The sequence below is a fragment of the Babylonia areolata genome, chromosome 5, assembly GCF_041734735.1.
Source record: "Babylonia areolata isolate BAREFJ2019XMU chromosome 5, ASM4173473v1, whole genome shotgun sequence".
Classification (NCBI taxonomy): domain Eukaryota; kingdom Metazoa; phylum Mollusca; class Gastropoda; order Neogastropoda; family Buccinidae; genus Babylonia; species Babylonia areolata.
The window spans coordinates 22,673,431-22,694,803 of NC_134880.1; the positions used below are offsets into that span (position 1 = coordinate 22,673,431).

The 21,373-nt window shown below is 40.4% G+C and overlaps 2 protein-coding genes across 2 annotated transcripts; both read left to right on the forward strand.

The window, feature by feature from the left end:
• Positions 1-1,001: 1,001 nt before the first annotated feature.
• On the forward strand, positions 1,002-4,679 carry LOC143282421 (uncharacterized). The gene is made up of 4 exons (XM_076588056.1): positions 1,002-1,078; positions 1,571-2,026; positions 2,483-2,653; positions 3,025-4,679. The coding sequence occupies exons 2-4, from the start codon at positions 1,586-1,588 to the stop codon at positions 3,868-3,870; spliced, it is 1,458 nt and encodes a 485-aa protein (XP_076444171.1). The 5' UTR covers positions 1,002-1,078; positions 1,571-1,585; the 3' UTR covers positions 3,871-4,679.
• A 1,131-nt stretch (positions 4,680-5,810) lies between these two features.
• On the forward strand, positions 5,811-21,251 carry LOC143282226 (N(4)-(Beta-N-acetylglucosaminyl)-L-asparaginase-like). Its single transcript, XM_076587826.1, has 8 exons — positions 5,811-5,937; positions 7,585-7,723; positions 9,051-9,177; positions 10,856-10,988; positions 14,750-14,830; positions 18,454-18,545; positions 19,015-19,119; positions 20,680-21,251. Exons 1-8 carry the CDS (start codon positions 5,811-5,813, stop codon positions 20,827-20,829), a joined length of 954 nt encoding a protein of 317 aa, XP_076443941.1. The 3' UTR covers positions 20,830-21,251.
• The last annotated feature ends 122 nt before the right edge of the window (positions 21,252-21,373 follow it).

A 21,373-nucleotide genomic window follows, 5' to 3' on the forward strand; every position in this document is an offset into this window, starting at 1 on the left:
TTATCTTTTTCCTTCGAAAATCCCATGCTTCAGAAATATATTTAGCCAATGGTTTTATGATATCTACAGCACTTCGACCTTCGTAGTTCCGACCACTGACTGACCTCTTTCTCAAAAAGATTTTTTTTTTTTTTTTTTTTTTTTTTTTACGAATGAAGTCATAAGATGTACACTCAAAGACAAACTGGTTTTCATCGTCAATAGCTGAGTTACATATTGGACGGGGAGTCTGTGTTGATGTGCCAGTTTCAAACCATATTATATTATTGGCATTAAAGCCAAGTGTTCTCAGTCTAAATCTGCCGCCACTTGTTTGATATTATCATAACGAATTTTTGTGCTTGGAAAATACTTTTGAATGAAAAAGAACCAGCTATATTTTTGTTTGCATACCATTTGTGAATGCCTGTTTGTATGAAGCAATCAGATATCTTTTAAATTCAGAGGCTCATTTTCATGTCAGTCCTATGCCTTTGCACAACCATACAATTCCAAATCCGTTTTCTGTTAATGCCTTCTTCACAAAATATGCCCAGTTTTGCTTCCCTACTTCCTCTTGTACCAACGTCATCTCATTCGCATGTCTACAGAGCTTTGACATTGGTAAACGAGTTACCCTGATCCAATATCCAATACATTTTACGAATGTTCTTTTATGTAGTGGATATCTGCCAGTCTCTCCACACAAAATGTTGTTAGATGAATGAAGAGAAATGCCAAGTAAACGCTTGACAGCAAATGTGTGTACTTTTTCCATACCATTATTGTTGAAAAGAGAGAGAGAGGGGTCGGGGGAGGATGACAGACAGTGAGTGAGAGAGAACCGGGGACGACAAAGGGCTACTCCGCGAAGCACAACACCGCGCGTGTGACGCACACCACAGCCGTTCCGCGAAGTAAAGCGACAATAATAGACATGGCTCCGCGAAGCTTCACACTGTGGGCAGTGCCTTTCGTCTGCTATATAGGAACGAGTGCAGAGCTGGTGTTGTCACATTGCACTACTAGCAGACAGCGAAACAGTACCAGCAGTACGATACGTCTGACTTTTATCGAGTAATCCCACACTCCATACTTTGTAAGTGGTCTCGACAAAATTTGCATCTGTGAAATAGTGTTTTAAATTGCTATGGGTTGATAATGAAATATAAATGACTGCCAGTGGTCACAATTCTTCCTGTGTGAATGAATTAACTGGGAAAATGTCTCTTCACTCTTTAGACTTCTCAAAATACCTTCAAGTATTAAATCACTTCTGAGGACAAGCTTGATTAACTCTCTGTCTCTTTTTCTCTATCTCTCTGTCTTCCTCTCTGCCATCTATCTCTTTAGTTCCTCCACTCTCTCGGACACACAGAGAAAAACACACTGACATGCCGAGTACGGTTTCTAAGAATGACACATAATGTCTGTCATCTATTACTAGTATCAGCTACTCATGATCAACACATACAATGACAACTTATTACTCCTGACACTTTAAACTCTCTTTTCCTCAGTTGTTCCTTTACTTATTTCTTTCCGTTTCAAAACAAGCTGTTGACGTTGGTGAACCTGACGACCATTTCAGGAAGGACAACCCAAGATGGCCGGTGCACTGCCCAACGGCCCCCTGCAGGTGGCCTTCTCCTTCGACACGACGGGCTCCATGAGCGGCGCACTGACGGAGGTTCGGGGACGGCTGTCGGACATGCTGCAACGACTGCAGACCGACATCCCCGCCGTCACCACCGCCGTCATCGCCCACGGGGACTATCAGGACGTGTACGTCACCAAGCACATCGACTTCACTGACAACCTCCCTCAGCTGGTGGACTTCGTCAACAACGTGGGTACCACGGGGGGTGGGGACGAACCCGAGGCCTATGAGGTCATGCTGAGGTTGGTGAGGAGGGACCTCAAGTGGAGCCCAGGTTCCCAGAGGGTTCTGGTGGTGATTGGGGATGCCTTCCCTCACCCGCCCAATTTCCACCTGAACAAGGAGAGGATTGACTGGAAGAAGGAGACCCAGATGCTGCAGGAAATGGTGAGTTATGGCCCTTCTCCTGACCTGGTTTTAGTGGACAGGGAATGTGTGTGGAAAGGGTTGAAATTTGAACTAATGATGAATAGTTTTCTTTGATATTGTATGCAGAAGATATGTTTTATTTCCTTTCCCACCAGTTCCAGTTCCAAATACAATTGAAATGATACATGTTTTAAATGAAGACGAACTTCGTGTCATAGTGACAAGATGTTAAATAAAGCAAATCAGTTGCAGTGTTCATTCAAACTGACTGAGGATTCAGTTTAATAATCACATCAATTTGTGTGCATGAAAGAGAGAGGGGGTGTGGGGGGAGGGGGGGCTTGAATACTAGTAAGTATATATCTCTTTTCACACATGATATTATTTGCTGTACACAGGGCCTAATAAATGAGTACTGTGGTTCAGCGTTGTTGTACTGTGAAATTCACACAGTTATATTGTTTGTATTTTCAGGGAGTCAGAATATATGGAGTCCAGGTGAACTCAAGCAACCAGGCAACCGAGTTCTTCAAAACGATGACGACAATGACTGACGGTCAGCATCTGAAACTCTCCCAGTTCGGAACGTTATGTGACGTCATCATGGCCATTTGCTACCGTGAAAAAGGAGCGGAGTTCTTCAGCGTAAGTGTTTCAGTTGTAGTGGTCTGTGTCCATGATAACAATGCCATAATTGTAAGGATCCCTTCTTTTAGTGTATTAGTATAATTCTAATGTGTGTTCTTTTTCTCAGGCACAATGGCATGAACATATACTTTGAATCATTTTAAAAGTAGGTTCTTTCAAATATATTACTTCTCTCATGGTGACAAACTATCCACTATTATCGACTATGAGTCGGTGGTTTACGCGTTGCAGGTAGTCTGCAAAGAGAAGTCGCAATCTTGGAACTGAAACTAAAATAATAAAATCGGCTGATCTGAATGCGGAAAGAATAGGGAAGACATTAAAATATATATAACTCACATTAACCAAAGCACTGTGTGTGGATGCAGAATTACGAGGCAGAAGTGCGGGCACGTGAAGGGCGGCAAGCTCTGCACAAGGACCTGGAAGGTGTGTTTGGTGTCCTCAGACGTGCTGACTCTTCAGCCTCTACTGCTGCAGCTCCTTCAGCTGCCAAGGCATCCAAGAGCCCAGCAGCAACCACAGCTGTGTCCGCTGTCACCAAGATCTCCAAAGGAGGAAAGAAGCCCTCCACCAAGAAGTCAGTGACCCTGTCAACTGCCAAGAAACTGGTTGCACGTGCAGCAAAGACGGCAGACAGCAAGCCCAGGAGCAAGAGATTCACCAAAAGAATCCTTGTCGCCCGCAGGCTGAACCGTGAGAAGGTTCCAGACACCAACTTCCGCCTGAAGCAACTGAAATGGTCTCCATGGCAACTGGCGGTGGTGTCTGCAGAGGAGGACACGAAGAGCGGTCAGTGGCGGCGCTTCATGGGAGGTGTGGCCAAAGTGAGGGGAGGAGGGGTGCTGGGAGGGGGGAGCTCAGCACGTGCACAGAGAAGCGTCATGTGTGAAGCTGCCGTGCAGACCCGCCCCGGGGCACGCCGTCACGTGGTGTGGTGTCGCGTGCTTCCTGCCTCTTCAGCCAATCGCCTGTCTCTTTCCAGACTCTTCATGGCGCCCAGTGCACGCGCGCAGATGGACCGTGTCATTCGCAGTGGATGTCGGGTGTGGGTCAGATGGGCCAGGATCGGTCAGCATGAAGAGGTCAAACAGCAGGTCAAGGACATTTATGACTATGCTTGGTGTGCCAGAAAGGGTTGCCAGAGAGACGTTTGGGTTCCCAACGGTGTTCCGTCACACAGGGTTCAGATCTGTGGCAGTCTTGTGGCATAAGTGACCAATGAAATCCCAAAATGACTTTTACTGCAGCATATCGGACATGCGGGTGCTCATGTGTGAAAAATCACAGAAGTTGTACAGTTAGCAGGATATCATGATGATGTAAAACAAGACAAGATCCACGGAAATACTTTCAAGGTGTCTGAAAATACGGACATTTTGAGTGTAAAATGGCTGTTTATGTGATATTGAAGAAAACTTTGATGAAAACAGTTTACTATCACATGGTTCCATATTCTGTCTGGCCCAGTGAGACATTCATTCTGATGATTGAGAGAGAGAGAGAGAGAGAGAGAGAGAGAGAGAGAGAGAGAGAGAGAGAAGTGTGGTGATGGTGTTCAATTTTCATTTGATAGATAATGTACCCTTTGAAATGCATAATTATCATGTACGGACCCAGTGCATGTCATGTTTGTCATTCATTCAGATCACTTGACTTTGCACTCAGTTTTATTCTGTGATTTATCATAATTATGATGATGTACGTTTGCAAGGATTTATCTCTTTTTTAAAGATATAAATACACGGTGAGTTCTTCACTGAATATGCACAGAATCATAAAATCTTGCCTCTCGGAACCAGTTAATCCTTTCTCAAAGAATAAGGTAGAGCAGGTCATTTTGTGGCAGGGCATACTCTCTTTCAAATGACATGCCGGGACCAGTTTCTGATGCAACAGTGTTGTAACAAAGTTTCTTTCTTTTCTTTTCTTTTTTTTCTTTCCTGCTGCTGTTGTTTGTTTTCTATTGTCCGTTAAACGAGCTTTGTTCTTCACATAATGTAATAATAATTACTGAGGAACATTATCGGCTGTACAGTTTTTTTGCAATGCATGCAATAAAGAAACAAAACATAGATTTTGACCATTTTATTTCTGTCATATGTGTCTGAGTGTGTGTGTGTGTGTATCAGTGTGTGTGTGTGTGTGTGTGCCGGTGTGTGTGTGTGCGCGCGCGCGCGATGTTTGTGCGTGTCGTGTAGCCTACTTGCTTGTGAGACTGAGAGGAAAAAGAGAAAGAGAAAGAGACAGAGAGACAGACACTGACTTCAGAGACAGAGAGAGAGATCTGAGGTAACTTGATTATCGGGCCTACTTGTCAGTTCTACAGATCCAGCCCGGCGTCAGTAATGTGTCATACTGTGTGTCAGTGTATCACACCGGCGCATTGTATGTGTGTGAATCACACGCGAATACTCTCTCTCTCTCTCTCTCTCTCTCTCTCTAACCGCTCTCTCTCTCTCTAGCCGCTCTCTCTCTCTCTCTCTCTCTCTCTCTCTCACACACACACACACACACGGCACAATCCTTGACGCCAGCTCGAGTCGTTTAAGACTGAAGTATACCCGTTCTTAGTTTTTCACTACCAATTCATTTTGAAATTTTACACATCTGGAAGCCGAGTGCAAAGACTCAGTCGTCAGTGCGAAACTAGTTATCCGAGTTCACATATTAACTTCAATTCATCCACATCATCTGACTAAAACTGCAATGATATATACTGGGTGTCAACTGTTAACAATTCATTGCTATAATAGCCTACTTCCATGTGCTGTTACAATCAGTGATGCCCTTTTTTTTTTTTACTGCTGATATATTATTATTGCTCAACTGCTGCAACTGAAGAAAATGAAATACAATAACTTGAATTCAAGATATGTAATAATAATAATAATAATAATAATAATAATAATAATAGAAGATAATGAATGAATGAATTACTTAGTTGTTGTGGGTTTTTTTTTTGTTTTTTTTTGTTTTGTTTTGTGTGTGTGTGGTTGTTTTTTTTGACTCGGTGTGATGGTGCAAGGAATGGAGCACAAGTTCCTACGGGCAAAGATTTACCTGCGTGCAAATCTACCTGAAGGGGCATTAATGCTGGTGCTTTGACATTCCCAAGGGAAACAATCCCTAACCCTACTTGTGTTTTCAAACAATGGCTGACAAAACTCAGGCAGTGGTTGTTGGAACGTGGGCTTTCGCTGCACAGCCAGTGGCAGTGGCTGCCAAACTCGCGGCAGAGGGGGAGTCGTGTGTAGAGTGCTTAGAAAAAGCTTTGAATGGCGAGTCCAAACTTTTGCAGTCAAACTATCAGCACGTGTTCGATAAAGACAGCTCTCGATTGCTCTTGACTGCTTTTGTAGACAACATTCGATTGAGCATAGTGTAGACGCAGACACCTTTTTTTTTTCGTTGAGGTGTTCACTCTTCTTGAAATAGAATTTCCAAACGAGATAGGGCATGCTTCATCATTTCCAGTTTATTCCATCCCACCACCACTCCATAGTCTATTTGTTTCTTTCACAGTTTCATCCTTTCATTCTCTTCTGTGCTCAACGTGCAACAGCTAAACAAAGGAAGCACCCCTTTCACATAATGGGCATGACAAAATCAACGTTAGTTGACTTGAAGTGATCAGCAGTGTCACAGTCTCTTAAACAATAGTATTACACAACAAGTAACATATTTTCCTGAAACGATAATTTGCATTTCTTCTTCTTTCCGTTATACAACCAACATCGACTTGCCGATAACTCTGACATGGTTGATGTATGCTGGGTTTTTCATGTATCCATAACCCACTGAACACTGACGCGGATTACAGGATCTTCAGCATGCATATTTGATCTTCTGCGTCCATATACACACAAAGGAGGTTCAGGCACTAGCATGTCTGCACACATGTTGACCTGGGAGATAGGAAAAAATCTCTACCCTTTACCGACCTGGCACTGTTACCGAGATTCGAACCCAGGACGTTCAGATTGAAAGTCCAACACTTTGATCACATGGCTATTGATTGGATACATATGATAAATGAATGAGAAAAACACATACACACACACAGGACCAGAACACATACACATACAGTGACGCACCCATACACAAAACTGGACAGTGGCATAGATGAAATAAATTACATGGCACTGATAGTAAAGCCTAAATATGTTTCATTCCATGCACTGTTAACTACCTTGTAAGCATCCACCCCATCATTACACATATTTCACACCAAAGTTCGGGATGGGCATTATCTGGGAACTTCACCCTTTATGGGAGTTGGATCCTTTACTTAGTTTCACCAAAACAAATTCTGGCTGTATGTTACCTATCATATGCATGATAAGTCTGTTGTAATGCTGGCAATATTTATAAGGTATTGTTCAAATGTGTAATGGATGAGATCGTTTGTTCTGAAGTCCATCTCTCTCATCCTCCTTCATTTATTCACCTTTCTTTTCTTTCCGTCTGTCCCCCCCCCCCCCCCTCTCTCTCTCACACACACACACACACACACATTACTGCACATTTCTTTGTGTTTGAGAAAGGGAAAGACAAACAGACAGACGGGAAGTGAGAACAAAGTAATACTGAAACATAATACTGAAACAAAATACTATGTCATGTAGTAATGTCATGCTTTCACTTGTTTTGCAGTGACACATCAACATCTCATCCAGATGTTCTATTCTTTATCTCCAGATAAAGCAGCATGATCACAACAACTGAAATAGCAAACTGAATTAATCATTACTTTTTAACATTCTTCTTTCTTTGTTTTTTCAAAGTGGGGGGTGGGTGTTTGCAAAGTATTTTACTCATACTATGCACAGTTTTAAGCCCATTGGGGTGGGGGATGTGTACTGGATACTTGGTGTTTATAAGGTAGTTTACCATATAATGACTAGTTAATTATCTTCTTGTCACAGTGGCAGAAGAAGATGAACAGTATGGGCCATATCAGGTTGGTCGAGGGGGGCCACCCAACGAGAAGGGAGAGGTGGAACTGGATGCTGCCTTGATGTCTGGACATGGCTTGAGTTTTGGTGCTGTCACTGCATTGCAAGGGTAATTGAAAGATTAAAAGAGACTGGTCTGTAAGTTGAAGTTTGATTAGAGTTCTACATTACCCTATGTAAGGGCGCCCCTAAAACATGGTTTGAGTGTGTGTGCATCCTGTCAAGGCCAATTAGTTTGTGCTTAGCTTTTCTGGTCACCAGTCAAAGTTGTTGTTTTTTTTTATATTATTCCTGGACACACATTTCATCATGAATATTCATGATAACGTACAAAGTATACCACTGTACATTATTTGTGTAATTGGATTTGTCCTATCATTTGTCCGAACGCAGTGACGCCTCCTTGAGCTACTGAAACTGAAACTATCATCTGTGTTGTTTCCTGGATGCCATGGATGTTTAAAAACAAGATTTCATAGTTAACTCTTCAGTTGCACTGTATAATATAGATACAAAATTATGCTTATTACCCTATTTGCACTTTTAGAAGTGTATTAAATCACACAAGTATTAACGGTGGGAGATCTCAGCCTTTATTTATGTGTTGAAACTGGTATTAATTGAGCTGAGGTCTTGCTGTGTGGTATGGACCACAAAATTTGTTGTGGTTTGTCATTGTTGTAATGGGAATAGTTTGAAATATACAGTTACTTTAAGTGTTCATATGACTGCATGATCATGGTGATGTATTTACCTGAGCCTAATCAATGATCATTCTGTTGTGTTGTGTCATTGTTGTAATGGGAATAGTGTGATATATACAGTTGCTTTTAGTGTTAATATGTCTGCATGATCATGATGATGTATTTACCAGAGCCTAATTGATGATCATTCTGTAATCAGTCAGACAGGACTGCTGTCTGTTCTACTGTATTTCAAACTACTGTCACTGGTAAATTTAAAAAAGAACAGAGAATCCACCCTCATACACATGCTTACACTGGATGTGTGTCTGTCTGTGATGATTCTGTGAAGCTTTGTGTTTGCATGAGCACGCAATGTACACATGTACATGTTGCATGTGAATGTATGCATATAATGTGTGTGTAGAAAGAACTTGAGAACAATACAACCCATTATTGGAAGATATATGAAGCTTCCGGATTTATGATATATGTGGAAGATTATCATGTCTAGTGCTCTCCTAAAATAAAGGTCTGAAACTTGTGATATAATAAATGGCCGCCAGGTCTTGATTTTTGTTATTTGTACAGCTTCTTGCTTCTTGTTGTTTGTTGACTATTTTTCTTCCCCCAGTCATTCTTATGATCTTTTTCTTTTTTCTTTTTATTTTGTAGAAATTCAGGTTTTCTGTACTTTTTCCCCCTTCTCTTTGAAACAGTCATTGGGTTCCATTGATAATGCTATGTTTCCAGGATACCCAGAGCATCATCAGTGGCACGCTGTGTTATGGAAAGAAGTCAGCACAGCATGCTGACTGCACAAGGGGCACAGGACTTTGCTCTGCAGCATGGATTTCACCTGGATATGCCACCCGCACAGGTATTTCTGTTAAGAAAAGACAAGACGTTGAATCAATGAATGGGATGTGCATTTGTCATTGCCAGCATTTTTATACGTATACATGGCTTTCCTCTCCATAGGACCTACCTATCTTTCTGACCTCATCAGTGCTTACACTCGCTCATCTCCACTCTTCCTATGTTACCTTCTGAAATTTCCTCATGTCAATACAAGAACCCAAGGTGAACATTTTTTCCTCTTTGCTACTCCTCATATCTGGAACAATCTTCCTCATCATATCTGTGTATCTGATTCCATCTCTGACTTACACTCTTCACAAAAAACTCATCTTTTTAAAACCTATCTATTAGCATTCTCTGTTGCCTTCTTCTCCACACACCACTCAATTCCTGCCAGCTTGTTTCGTATGAATGACGAATGAGAGATGGAGAGTTGTGGGGAGAGGGGGATGGAGAAAGAGTGGTCTTGAATGATCCATGTACTTTATAACTTTATTCTTTCATGTAAAGCGACCTGAGCTCTTGGAGAGAAAGGGTGCTATAATATTTACAAATGTACATTCTTCTTCTTCTTCTTCTTCTTCTTCTTCTTCTTATTATTATTATTATATATGACACTCCTTTGTATGTCGTTTGAAGTGATGGAATTTTTAATGTAGTTCGGATTTGACACAGCTGCATTGTATGTATGTATATTGCAAACGCAACACACTTGAAGCACTGCATAAATGCCACGTAAGGGAGACTATTATGAAAATGGGCATTAGAGTGACCAGCCATATCCAGGCATTGTATCCCGTAATCTTGCTTTGATTAATTACCATGTGCGGTAAAACAAATCTTGGACTGTAATGTAAAATCAGTCTTTTTGATATCAAATGCAATGAAATATTCAAGACATAGTATTCCTAAGCAGTTGCGTTAAGGTGGAAAAAACCATATATATCAACTTTTTTCAACTTTCTTTTATGGTATCCTTCATGACCTTTTTTTTTTAGCGCCCAGATTAGGTTTTCAGCTCTTACTCCAACTCAGTTCATTCATAAAAGGCTCAGGTTTGTCACAGAATAAAGGTTAAAACTGGGTCCCTTGTAGCTCAGTTTTGATTCACAATAGCCAATGAGAAAGCTGAAAAAGGCAAAAACATTAAGGCAACTGACCTTCGGAAGGTGAAGTACTGTGCCAGAGAGTATTGGGGTGGCATTTTGTCACCATAAGTGCTTTTGCACACACACACACACACACACACACACACACACACACACACACACACACACACACATACATCAAATACACACACATACACACACACACACACACACACACACACACAGGGAGAGAGGAGTTTATATGCATACAGACATACATAGAGAGAGAGAGAGATTCAAAAACTTTCATTACTCAACGATAAAGATTTTAGGCAATGCCTAGTCTTCCAGTCTGTCCTTGTGACAATAATAACAACAATAGCGATAACAACACAACAGTAGTAATTTTGGTAATACTGCTACTTTTACTACTACTACTCCTACTAGTACTACTAATGATAATAAAAATCATCATCATCATCAACATTGTAAAAAGTAATAAAACGAACGCATTCACACACCCACAGAGAGTGTGCATGAGAGAGAGAGAGAGATACAAAAAGAGATGTTGTGGATGTTGGGGGGGGGGGGGGGTTGTCTTCTGTTCAGAATATTACAGGTGATGGAGACAGGGAAAGACAGGGAAGCGGAGAGAGGCGTGGCCAGGCAGACCAGGAAGCCAGCCATCTTCATGACACCCTGGGCCTCATTGTGCTGGATGTGCATGGAAATATAGCTGCAGGTTTGTTTCTCTTTTTTCTTTTTTTTTTTCTTTTTTTGAAACTCACTTTGTACTGCCAGTTAGCTCCCCTGACTTTCCCCGCAGACGACCCATTTATATGGGTAAGAAATAAAATCGCCAAAAGAACAAATGTTAGAATTTATGTACTGAAAACTTCCAAACTGATCAGTAGCATGGTGAGTGAGCTGGAGATAAAATGTAAAACTTCCTACTTCTACTATCATACAGTGAGATGATAAAAGTATCCATATCTTTTTGTTTGAAATTTGCACACACTGATGACTTGTAACCGAATCCAGGAAAGCACAGAGTTTGAAACAAACTGAATTCAGAACGTTATATAGCCACAATAGGGCCCCTTCATCTAATTCTGTTGTCTGCCTTGTGACTGAGAAGAAACTGGGTCGGATGCCATTGCTGACACACGCTGTTCACGTGAGCCAGTCACCGCAAAAATAACTCTCCTGCTCGTGAGCACAGCAACACACTCTGCATTTATTGGTCGCAGTGGAGAGTGGAAAGGTCAGTTAAGATATTCTTAGCTTATAACATCATTATGTAAATTACATGCCACTCCAAAACCTCAAAACTATCTAAAGACCGAATCGGGCCCCTTTGTCTGAAAAGGTTATAAACAGTAAGGCCTTGATCATCGCCCTTCGTCCAGAGCGCGTTAAACAATGAAATGTTGATAACTGTGGGCTGCTTGATGTAAACTGTTCCATTTCCAGCACAGGACTTTTTAGTTCCACAAACACCAAGGAAAAAAAATGACTCCCATTGTTATATGTATCTACTGGAAATCCTTTTCCCCTTCTCTCCCTCTCCAACTCCTGGTGTTTTCAGTTTTGTTTCTGTGCAGCCAGCATTACACAAGAAACATAAAGGCTTTGCCCATTTGTTGTTGGTTTGTTTTTTTCAGAAAAAGCAACAAGAAATTTTATTTCTGATCATGATTAGCAAATGAGTGAATCTAAATGACACACCTGGGTAAGTTTAAGTTGTAAAATAAAGAGGCTATTGAACAATAAAATTAAAAACCGTTGAGTACATCAAGAGTATCAACTTAACAATGCATGTCTCAAGTCTTCAGGATTGTAAAGCATTGTAGAATAGAAGTAGATGGAGGAAAGAAGTACAGGCTCATAGCACACTTACCTTCTTTTTTTTTCAAACATGAAAAGTATTAAAGTATGAAATATTTAACAAAAATAATGCATTTGATATATATATGTGTGTGTGTGTGTGTGTGTGTATTCTGTGGTGACAGTCTACTCCATGAAGACCTAAGAGGCATAAATAATAAAGATACAGCATACATCTAATAGTATGTCTAACAAATTAGTTCATGTTTGTAGTTTTTGTCGACGGGCGCCATAGCCGAATAGTTGAAGCGTTGGACTTTCGATCTGAGGGTCCCGGGTTCGAATCATGGTGACAGCGCCTGGTGGGTAAAGGGTGGAGATTTTTACGATCTCCCAGGTCAACATATGTGCAGACCTGCCAGTGCCTGAACCCCCTCCGTGTGTATACACAAGCATAAGATCAAATACGCATGTTAAAGATCCTGTAATCCATGTCAGCATTCGGTGGGTTATGGAAACAAGAACATACCCAGCATGCACACCCCCGAAAACGGAGTATGGCTGCCTACATGGCGGGGTAAAAACGGTCATGCACGTAAAAAGCCCACTCGCGTATATACGAGTGAACGTGGGAGTTGAAGCCCACGAATGCAGACGAAGAAGAAGAAGGTAGTTTTTGTCAATTGGAGAGGTGTTTTTGAAAGGCGAGTTAAGGTGTGTGTGAGGTGAATGGGGGATGCATAGTCGGAGATGTTTTGATCATGCCTCCCATTTGACAGCAGACTTTGTGTGTGTGTGTGTGTGTGTTTCTCTCTCTCTCTCTCTCTCTCTCTCTCTCTCTCTCTCTCTCTCTGTGCGTGTGTGTGTGTGTGAGAGAGAGAGGGGGTATGGTGAACACCATGGAGAGACAAAATTTATTATCTTATTTCTTTTATCCTCACTGTTAAGTATTTCTGTATACATTTGAATATGTGAATGTAACTGGAAAACTTGATCGACAGACAAATGTTGTGAGTGCCATACACTTCATATCTAAGTGACATATTTTGAGTTTTAACTTTGACATTTGCAAAAGTCTGCCAGAAGAAAATATGACAGTCTTGTTGAAATGGTGGCCATTGGAATGAGTAATCAGCTCCAGTGGGAAAAGGCGTTTAATTGGCTAGCAGACGGCACACCAATAACGGAACATATTATTACCGCGTTAGCCCTAGTTTGCATCAGTTTGACATTGTAAGTACATTTTACCAAACTAAGTTTGCATCAGTCTGACATTGTAAGTATATTTTACCAAACTAAGTTTGCATCAGTCTGACATTGTAAGTATATTTTACCAAACTAAGTTTGCATCAGTTTGACATTGTAAGTACATTTTACCAAACTGGGAGTATAATACAAAACTCCCCATTTTTGTCAAATCCCTAGTTTCAGCTTCTTAAGTCTGGCTTTAAAAACCTATTTCTTTCCAGATTAGCCTCTCCCTCTCTAGCTTCTTTCCATTCACAAGTTTTTCTTGCGTTCTGTCTATGTATGTGTAAGTTTTGTCTTTTATCACTTTGGCTCATAGTTAATACATACATGTGAAAGGCCAAATTGAAAATGCATTGATTTGCCTCTGCACAAGAAGATGGCTTTATAGATACTTCTTCTTCTGCGTTCGTGGGCTTCAACTCCCACGTTCACTCGTATATACGCGAGTGGGCTTTTACGTGTATGACCGTTTTTACCCCGCCATGTAGGCAGCCATATTCCGTTTTCGGGGGTGTGCATGCTGGGTATGTTCTTGTTTCCATAACCCACCGAACGCTGACATGGATTACAGGATCTGTAACGTGCGTATTTGATCTTATGCTTGCGCATACACACGAAGGGGGTTCAGGCACTGGCAGGTCTGCACATATGTTGACCTGGGAGATCGTAAAAATCTCCACCCTTTACCCACCAGGTGCCGTCACCGTGATTCGAACCCGAGACCCTCAGATCAAAAGTCCAACGCTTTAACCATTCGGCTATGGTGCCCGTCACTTTATAGATACGTTATTTACTGTTATAAACTTATGTTTGGCTGATTCATCCATTTCACATATTCATTTCTTGTAATACTTGATGTAAGTGTATTCATTATACATTATACCATGTCAAGACGAGTTATACATACCTGTCATCACAGTTGTTTTTTTTAATTTTACAGAATCTCATATGATTGTAATTCTAGAAAATAATTTTTTTAACCATAGTGATTTTAATATTTAGTTACTGTGTCTGGTGTTCCTAGTATAACATTTGTCTTTATATACAGATGATGTAAAAAGCAAGACCAAAAAGTTTTCATGTCTAAAATTTTATAACTTGGCTCATATAATCATGGTTGGTGTTGACTTGAAATATGGGGAAAATTGCTAAGTAAATTATGCACGTTTTCCAGTTACATTCACATATTCAGATGTATACAGAAATACTTAACAGTGAGGATAAAAGAAATAAGATAATAAATTTTGTCTCTCCATGGCATTCACCATACCCCCTCTCTCTCACTCACACACATACACACACACACACACACACACAAACACAAACACAAACACACACACACACATTGTATGAATAACCTATAAAAAATAAATAAATAAAAAATAAATTTTAAAAATGTATGTGTTGTTGCTGTTTGAAGAGAAGGCGTGACAACAAGTGGCATGAGAAACAAGGCAAGGGGAAGAATTGGGGACAGTGCTTTGCCGGGATGTGGCTTGTATGCTGGTGAGTTGTCTACCTTGCACCATGTCTGCTTTGCATCTGTGTGTGTGTGTGTGTGTTGTTTATGATTCAGTGCTTGCATATGTGTGTGATAAGTGTGCATGTAGTGACTTTTTTTCATGTCCTTGTGGAGTAAATCAAGGATGTTTGTTGAGCCCAAATATGTTTTTGTGTTTTATTAATGAAATAATAGTTGAGTTATCAAGTAAAGATAGACACAGTATTCAAATGATTCCAAATGTTGTCGGAACATTTTTATTATTGTTTGGTGATGATGTAATTCTTTTGTCTGGAACATTTTGGGGACTTCAAAATCAGTTAAATGTATTAAAACAAGAAGCAGATCATTTGTGCTTAACTGTGAAACTTGATCAAACAAATGTTACAATTTTTCCACAAGGGACACCCCTTATCTGCTTGTGAGAAATGGTATCATGATAATGTAGAACTGAACCAATACTTGCAGATGCAGCTGAAATTTGGGGATTATATAGAAATGAGCAGATGAAGAGAGTACATTCTTTTGCAGTATATACGCTTTCTAGGTGTTCCAGTACATGCCTTAAAGTTCTGTATGGCAAAACCGGGAGTTATCCTTTGTATGTGAAAACTTTTGGAAAGTATATAAAGTTTTTGTTTAAACTGTTGAAATTGTTTCAAAGTAGACTTTGTAAACAGGCATACAATATGATGTTATCCCAGATTAGAGAAAGGAAAAGAAAATTGGGCTTCTTGTGTAAGAAACGTTTTGTCAGAAATGCGTGGATGTGTCAAGGTGTGGGGTGTGAGCAAACTTTTATTTCAGAATTGAAATCCAGACTGATATGTCTAAACAAATATGGCATTCAGACATAAGAAGTAAGGATAAGTACAACTGGTTCCTTTCGTTTTAAAGTATATTCCAAGCTGAAGAGTTCCTAACTGTTATTGTACAATGTTTGCCCAGTTTACATTAAGAACTCTTGGCTTTAATGCCAGTAAAAGATAGGTTTATGCCAGGTACGCCCACAGATTCTCCATACCCTTTGTGTAATTCCACAGTTGATGATGAAATTCATTTTATGTTTGTAAATGTTATGATGATTTGAGAAGTGAATTTGTGATTTTTAAAAAAGAATTTGCGAAAAGAAAGGATCTCCTTAGCAAGTTAACATCAGAAGATCATGAGGTGATAGATTATTGTGTATTTTTAAAAAGATTGAACACTTTGTTTATGTTTGTAAAATTTACATGTGAAAGAAAACAACATTGATAAGTGTAATCTCCAGTGCATATTGGTGTGCTGGACAGAGAATTGAGATTGTCACTGTGATTGTGTTGTGACATTCAGACAATCAGGATTGAGATGGTCACTGTGATTATGTTGTAACATTCAGATGATCAGGATTTAGATGGTCCCTGTGATTGTGTTGTGACATTCAGACAATCTCTGTGATTATGTTGTGACGTTCAGACAATGACTGTGATTATGATGTGACGTTCAGACAATCAGGATCGAGATGGTCACTGTGATTGTGTTGTGACATTCAGACAATATCTATGATTATGTTGTGACGTTCAGACAATGACTGTGATTATGATGTGACGTTCAGACAATCAGGATCGAGATGGTCACTGTGATTGTGTTGTGACATTCAGACAATCTCTGTGATTATGTTGTGACGTTCAGACAATGACTGTGATTATGATGTGACGTTCAGACAGTCAGTATCGAGATGGTCACTGTGATTGTGTTGTGACATTCAGACAATCTCTGTGATAATGTTGTGACGTTCAGACAATGACTGTGATTATGATGTGACGTTCAGACAATCAGGATCGAGATGGTCACTGTGATTGTGTTGTGACATTCAGACAATCTCTGTGATAATGTTGTGACGTTCAGACAATGACTTTGATTATGATGTGACGTTCAGACAGTCAGGATCGAGATGGTCATTGTGATTGTGTTGTGACATTCAGACAATATCTATGATTATGTTGTGACGTTCACACAATGACTGTGATTATGATGTGACGTTCAGACAGTCAGGATCGAGATGGTCACTGTAATTGTGTTGTGACATTCAGACAATCTCTATGATTATGTTGTGACGTTCAGACAATGACTTTGATTATGATGTGACGTTCAGACAGTCAGGATCGAGATGGTCACTGTGATTGTGTTGTGATTCAGACAATCTCTATGATTATGTTGTGACATTCAGACAATGACTTTGATTGTGTTGTGACATTCAGACAGTCAGGATCGAGATGGTCATTGTGATTGTGTTGTGACATTCAGACAATCTCTATGATTATGTTGTGACGTTCAGACAATGACTGTGATTATGATGTGACGTTCAGACAGTCAGGATCGAGATGGTCACTGTGATTGTGTTGTGACATTCAGACAATCTCTGTGATTATGTTGTGACGTTCAGACAATGACTGTGATTATGATGTGACGTTCAGACAATCAGGATTGAGATGGTCACTGTGATTGTGTTGTGACATTCAGACAATCTCTGTGATTATGTTGTGACGTTCAGACAATGACTGTGATTATGATGTGACGTTCAGACAATCAGGATCGAGATGGTCCCTGTGATTGTGTTGTGACATTCAGACAATCTCTGTGATTATGTTGTGACGTTCAGACAATGACTGTGATTATGATGTGACGTTCAGACAATCAGGATCGAGATGGTCACTGTGATTGTGTTGTGACATTCAGACAATATCTATGATTATGTTGTGACGTTCAGACAATGACTGTGATTATGATGTCACGTTCAGACAATCAGGATTGAGATGGTCACTGTGATTGTGTTGTGACATTCAGACAATCTCTATGATTATGTTGTGATGTTCAGACAATGACTGTGATTATGATGTGACGTTCAGACAGTCAGGATCGAGATGGTCACTGTGATTGTGTTGTGACATTCAGACAATCTCTATGATTATGTTGTGACATTCAGACAATGACTTTGATTGTGTTGTGACGTTCAGACAGTCAGGATCGAGATGGTCACTGTGATTGTGTTGTGACATTCAGACAATCTCTATGATTATGTTGTGATGTTCAGACAATGACTGTGATTATGATGTGACGTTCAGACAATCAGGATTGAGATGGTCACTGTGATTGTGTTGTGACATTCAGACAATCTCTATGATTATGTTGTGACGTTCAGACAATGACTGTGATTATGATGTGACGTTCAGACAATCAGGATCGAGATGGTCACTGTGATTGTGTTGTGACATTCAGACAATCTCTATGATTATGTTGTGATGTTCAGACAATGACTGTGATTATGATGTGACGTTCAGACAGTCAGGATCGAGATGGTCACTGTGATTGTGTTGTGACATTCAGACAATATCTATGATTATGTTGTGACGTTCAGACAATGACTGTGATTATGATGTGACGTTCAGACAATCAGGATCGAGATGGTCACTGTGATTGTGTTGTGACATTCAGACAATCTCTATGATTATGTTGTGACGTTCAGACAATGACTGTGATTATGATGTGACGTTCAGACAGTCAGGATTGAGATGGCCCCTGTGATTGTGTTGTGACGTTCAGACAATCAGGATTGAGATGGCCCCTGTGATTGTGTTGTGATGTTCAGACAATCAGGTGGGTGCTGTGTGCTGCTCTGGTGAGGGAGATGAAATCCTCAAGTTCTGCCCCAGTTTTCTTGTCATGGAATCCATGCGACAGGTATTTGTGTGTGTGTGTGTATGTGTGTGAGTGAATAACTATTTACATGGGAATATTACTGGTATCTTGAAAGTACAAATGTAAGGGGTGTTTTGTTTTGTTGTTGTTTTTTATATAGGAAAGATACCAAAAGGGAGAAATATGTCAACCAGTTACCACACACAAACACAAATGTCATTTATCAAATTCAGGCAGCCAAAAAATCTGAAACTGACCATTTGGAAATGAGTCAGATTTATAAACCATCATGAAAAACATATATTGTAACAAGCTGAATAATATTGTGGTATTTTACAGGATGTAATGAATTTCTCATTCTTCTTGTTCACACATGCGAGCATGGCCACACACTCGCGCAGTGCACACACACACACACACACACACACACACACACACATTTGCATGTGTGAATGCGTAGAGAGGCTCCTCAGCCTGGAAATGAGCAACTGATGTTGATGTTGATGTCCAGGGAATGTCACCAGAGGCGGCCTGCCAAGCAGCCATCAAGAGGATCCAGCAGCGAGTGGCACCTGCCAGACCCTTTGAACTTGCCATTGTTGCTGTCAGCGCAAGAGTGAGAACTTCTGTTTCGTTGTCACAGTTTCAGTTTCAGTTTGAAGGAGGCATCTCTGCGTTCGGACAAATCAGTATACGCTACACCACATCTGCTAGGCAAGAATGTTTTTGTTGGTTAATTACCAATATGTTAATGCTATCAGTGTCATTAACGTGATCTACTAATAGCATGCATGAAAAGGAAAGTGGTATTACTGTGCTGTTAGTTTTTGTAACCCATTTTTTCTTCCCCATAATCATTGATAATGGTCAGTGCTCTGGGCCTCTGCTAAGGAGTTAGAGTGCTTTATAGATACCCATTAGTAGTGGTAGTTGTAGTAGCAGTAGTGGTACTTTTGCCAGAAATAATCACAGTCAGAACAGCAGTCCTGAACAGCAAAATGCCAACAGATCCCAGCTAAAAGATGTCAGTGCCCTAAGGGGAAAAAACAAAAACCAAAAAAAAAAAACAACCTCTGTCCAGATGTATATGAAAGTAGACTGGCTGTCCAGCTCTGAGAAAAAAAAAAACAGAGACAGACAAAACCTGAAGAAAAAAAAATGAAGAAAAAAATCCAATGCTTATGGTTGTGCTGAAACAACTACATTTGCTTTCAAGACATTTTTTCAGTGAAAGATCCTCATTAGCATGTCTGTGGATCCTATTCTAAACAAAGTAAACGCCATGTAAATTTATTGAATGTTCAGTTGGAGAGGCTGACTAATTAAAGATTTTTGCTCTTCCAGTGTTGTTGTGTTTTTTTTTTCAGAGTAATTTATCATATGACTTAAGTTGTTTAAAAGAGAAAGTTTTGAAATGCAAATATGTAGGTTTGACCACATTTTGTGTGTATATGGTTTTTTTTCTTTTTTGCATTTATGGGCAGTAACTCCCTCCTGTGTTCATTTGTGTATATATATGTACAAGTGGACTTTTGCTTGAATGACCCATTTTCATACTGCAGTGAAGGCTGCCATACTCCACTTTCATTGGTGTGCATGCTGGGTAAAGTTAGTTTTTCCATAAACCACTGGACGCTGATGTGGATTTCAGGGTCGTTGACATGCGTATTTCATCTGCATGCATATCCTTACATAAGGGGGTTCAGATAATAGCAGATCTACAATTAATCCACCTGGGGCCAGTACCAGGATCAAACCCAGGACCCCGATTGGAAATCCAGTGCTTTAACCGTTCAGTTGTTGTACCCATCTGTGTGTGTGCGTGTTTCATAGTTTTACATCTAATTATTAACAGACTTTAAACAGGGTGGCAGGAACTGATTGTGTGTATGCGCGCATGCTCTTTTGTTCCTTAATTTTACCTCCGTTTATTCAGTGTGATATTCAGTGTCTGCATCTGAGTGTGTTTATGTGTGTGTGTGTGGGTTAATGTTTGTGTGTGTAATGTATCTGTTAATATATGTGTATGTTAATGTATGTGTGTGTGTGTGAATGTGAATGTATGTGTTACTCTGTGTGTGGGGGTTAATGTATGTGTGCATTTGTGTGTGATAATGTATGTATATATGTGTGTGTGTTTGCATGTTAATGTATATATGTGTGTGTGTGTTGTCAGGGTGAGGTGGGGGCAGCCAGCACAGTGACAGGGTGGACAGACACGCTGACAGGCCACAGCTACCCGGGGTTTCCCTACGTGGTGTGGAGGGCAGGGGACGAGGGCTTCGCTGAGCCCAGGACGCTGGTGGTGGAGCATGTTTCTTCTTGAGCCGGTGGAACCTTGCAGAGAATGATGAGAGGTAACCAAGAAAAGGTTCTTTGCACTTAACTATTTCACCGTTAAGTTTCTGTGTGAAAAACACTCCCCAGGGCCAGATATTGTAGAAATGATGTTCTCAGTCACAGGCTTTGGTTCATATCACCACAACACAATGGACTTGTTCATTTCAAACTCAGGGGGCAAAGGTTTGTCATTGTTCTATTGACAGAAAACTGGTTGCTGTTGTCTAGCTTTGTTAGAATGTGAAATAGTCCTATCAACATGACCGCTCGATGTTGACCAAAGTCGCCAGTGGCGGTGCGCTGTCTAGTCAACTTGATTTGCCTGTGGCAGTGAAACAGTTATTCTAAGTGTTGAGCACTTACTACAAATCACAGACAAGTGCAGACACACACATCATTAACATGTATATCGACATACACTCACAACCACACACAGACACTGATAGAAACACATCACGAATGTGAAAATGCACACATAATCATCGTACACACACACACATGTTGACTGATAATTGTAGTTCAGACCAGAA

What these genes read in the sequence shown, in the direction of transcription:
- LOC143282421 (XM_076588056.1), top strand. Translation starts at nt 1,586, where the DNA reads ATGGCCGGTGCACTGCCCAACGGCCCCCTGCAGGTGGCCTTCTCCTTC. An exon ending in CCCAGATGCTGCAGGAAATG is followed by an intron (nt 2,027 to 2,482) that starts GTGAGTTATGGC and finishes TTGTATTTTCAG; the next exon opens with GGAGTCAGAATATATGGAGT. An exon ending in AAGGAGCGGAGTTCTTCAGC is followed by an intron (nt 2,654 to 3,024) that starts GTAAGTGTTTCA and finishes GTGTGGATGCAG; the next exon opens with AATTACGAGGCAGAAGTGCG.
- LOC143282226 (XM_076587826.1), top strand. Translation starts at nt 5,811, where the DNA reads ATGGCTGACAAAACTCAGGCAGTGGTTGTTGGAACGTGGGCTTTCGCT. An exon ending in CTTAGAAAAAGCTTTGAATG is followed by an intron (nt 5,938 to 7,584) that starts GCGAGTCCAAAC and finishes TTCTTGTCACAG; the next exon opens with TGGCAGAAGAAGATGAACAG. An exon ending in GGGATGTGGCTTGTATGCTG is followed by an intron (nt 14,831 to 18,453) that starts GTGAGTTGTCTA and finishes TGTGATGTTCAG; the next exon opens with ACAATCAGGTGGGTGCTGTG.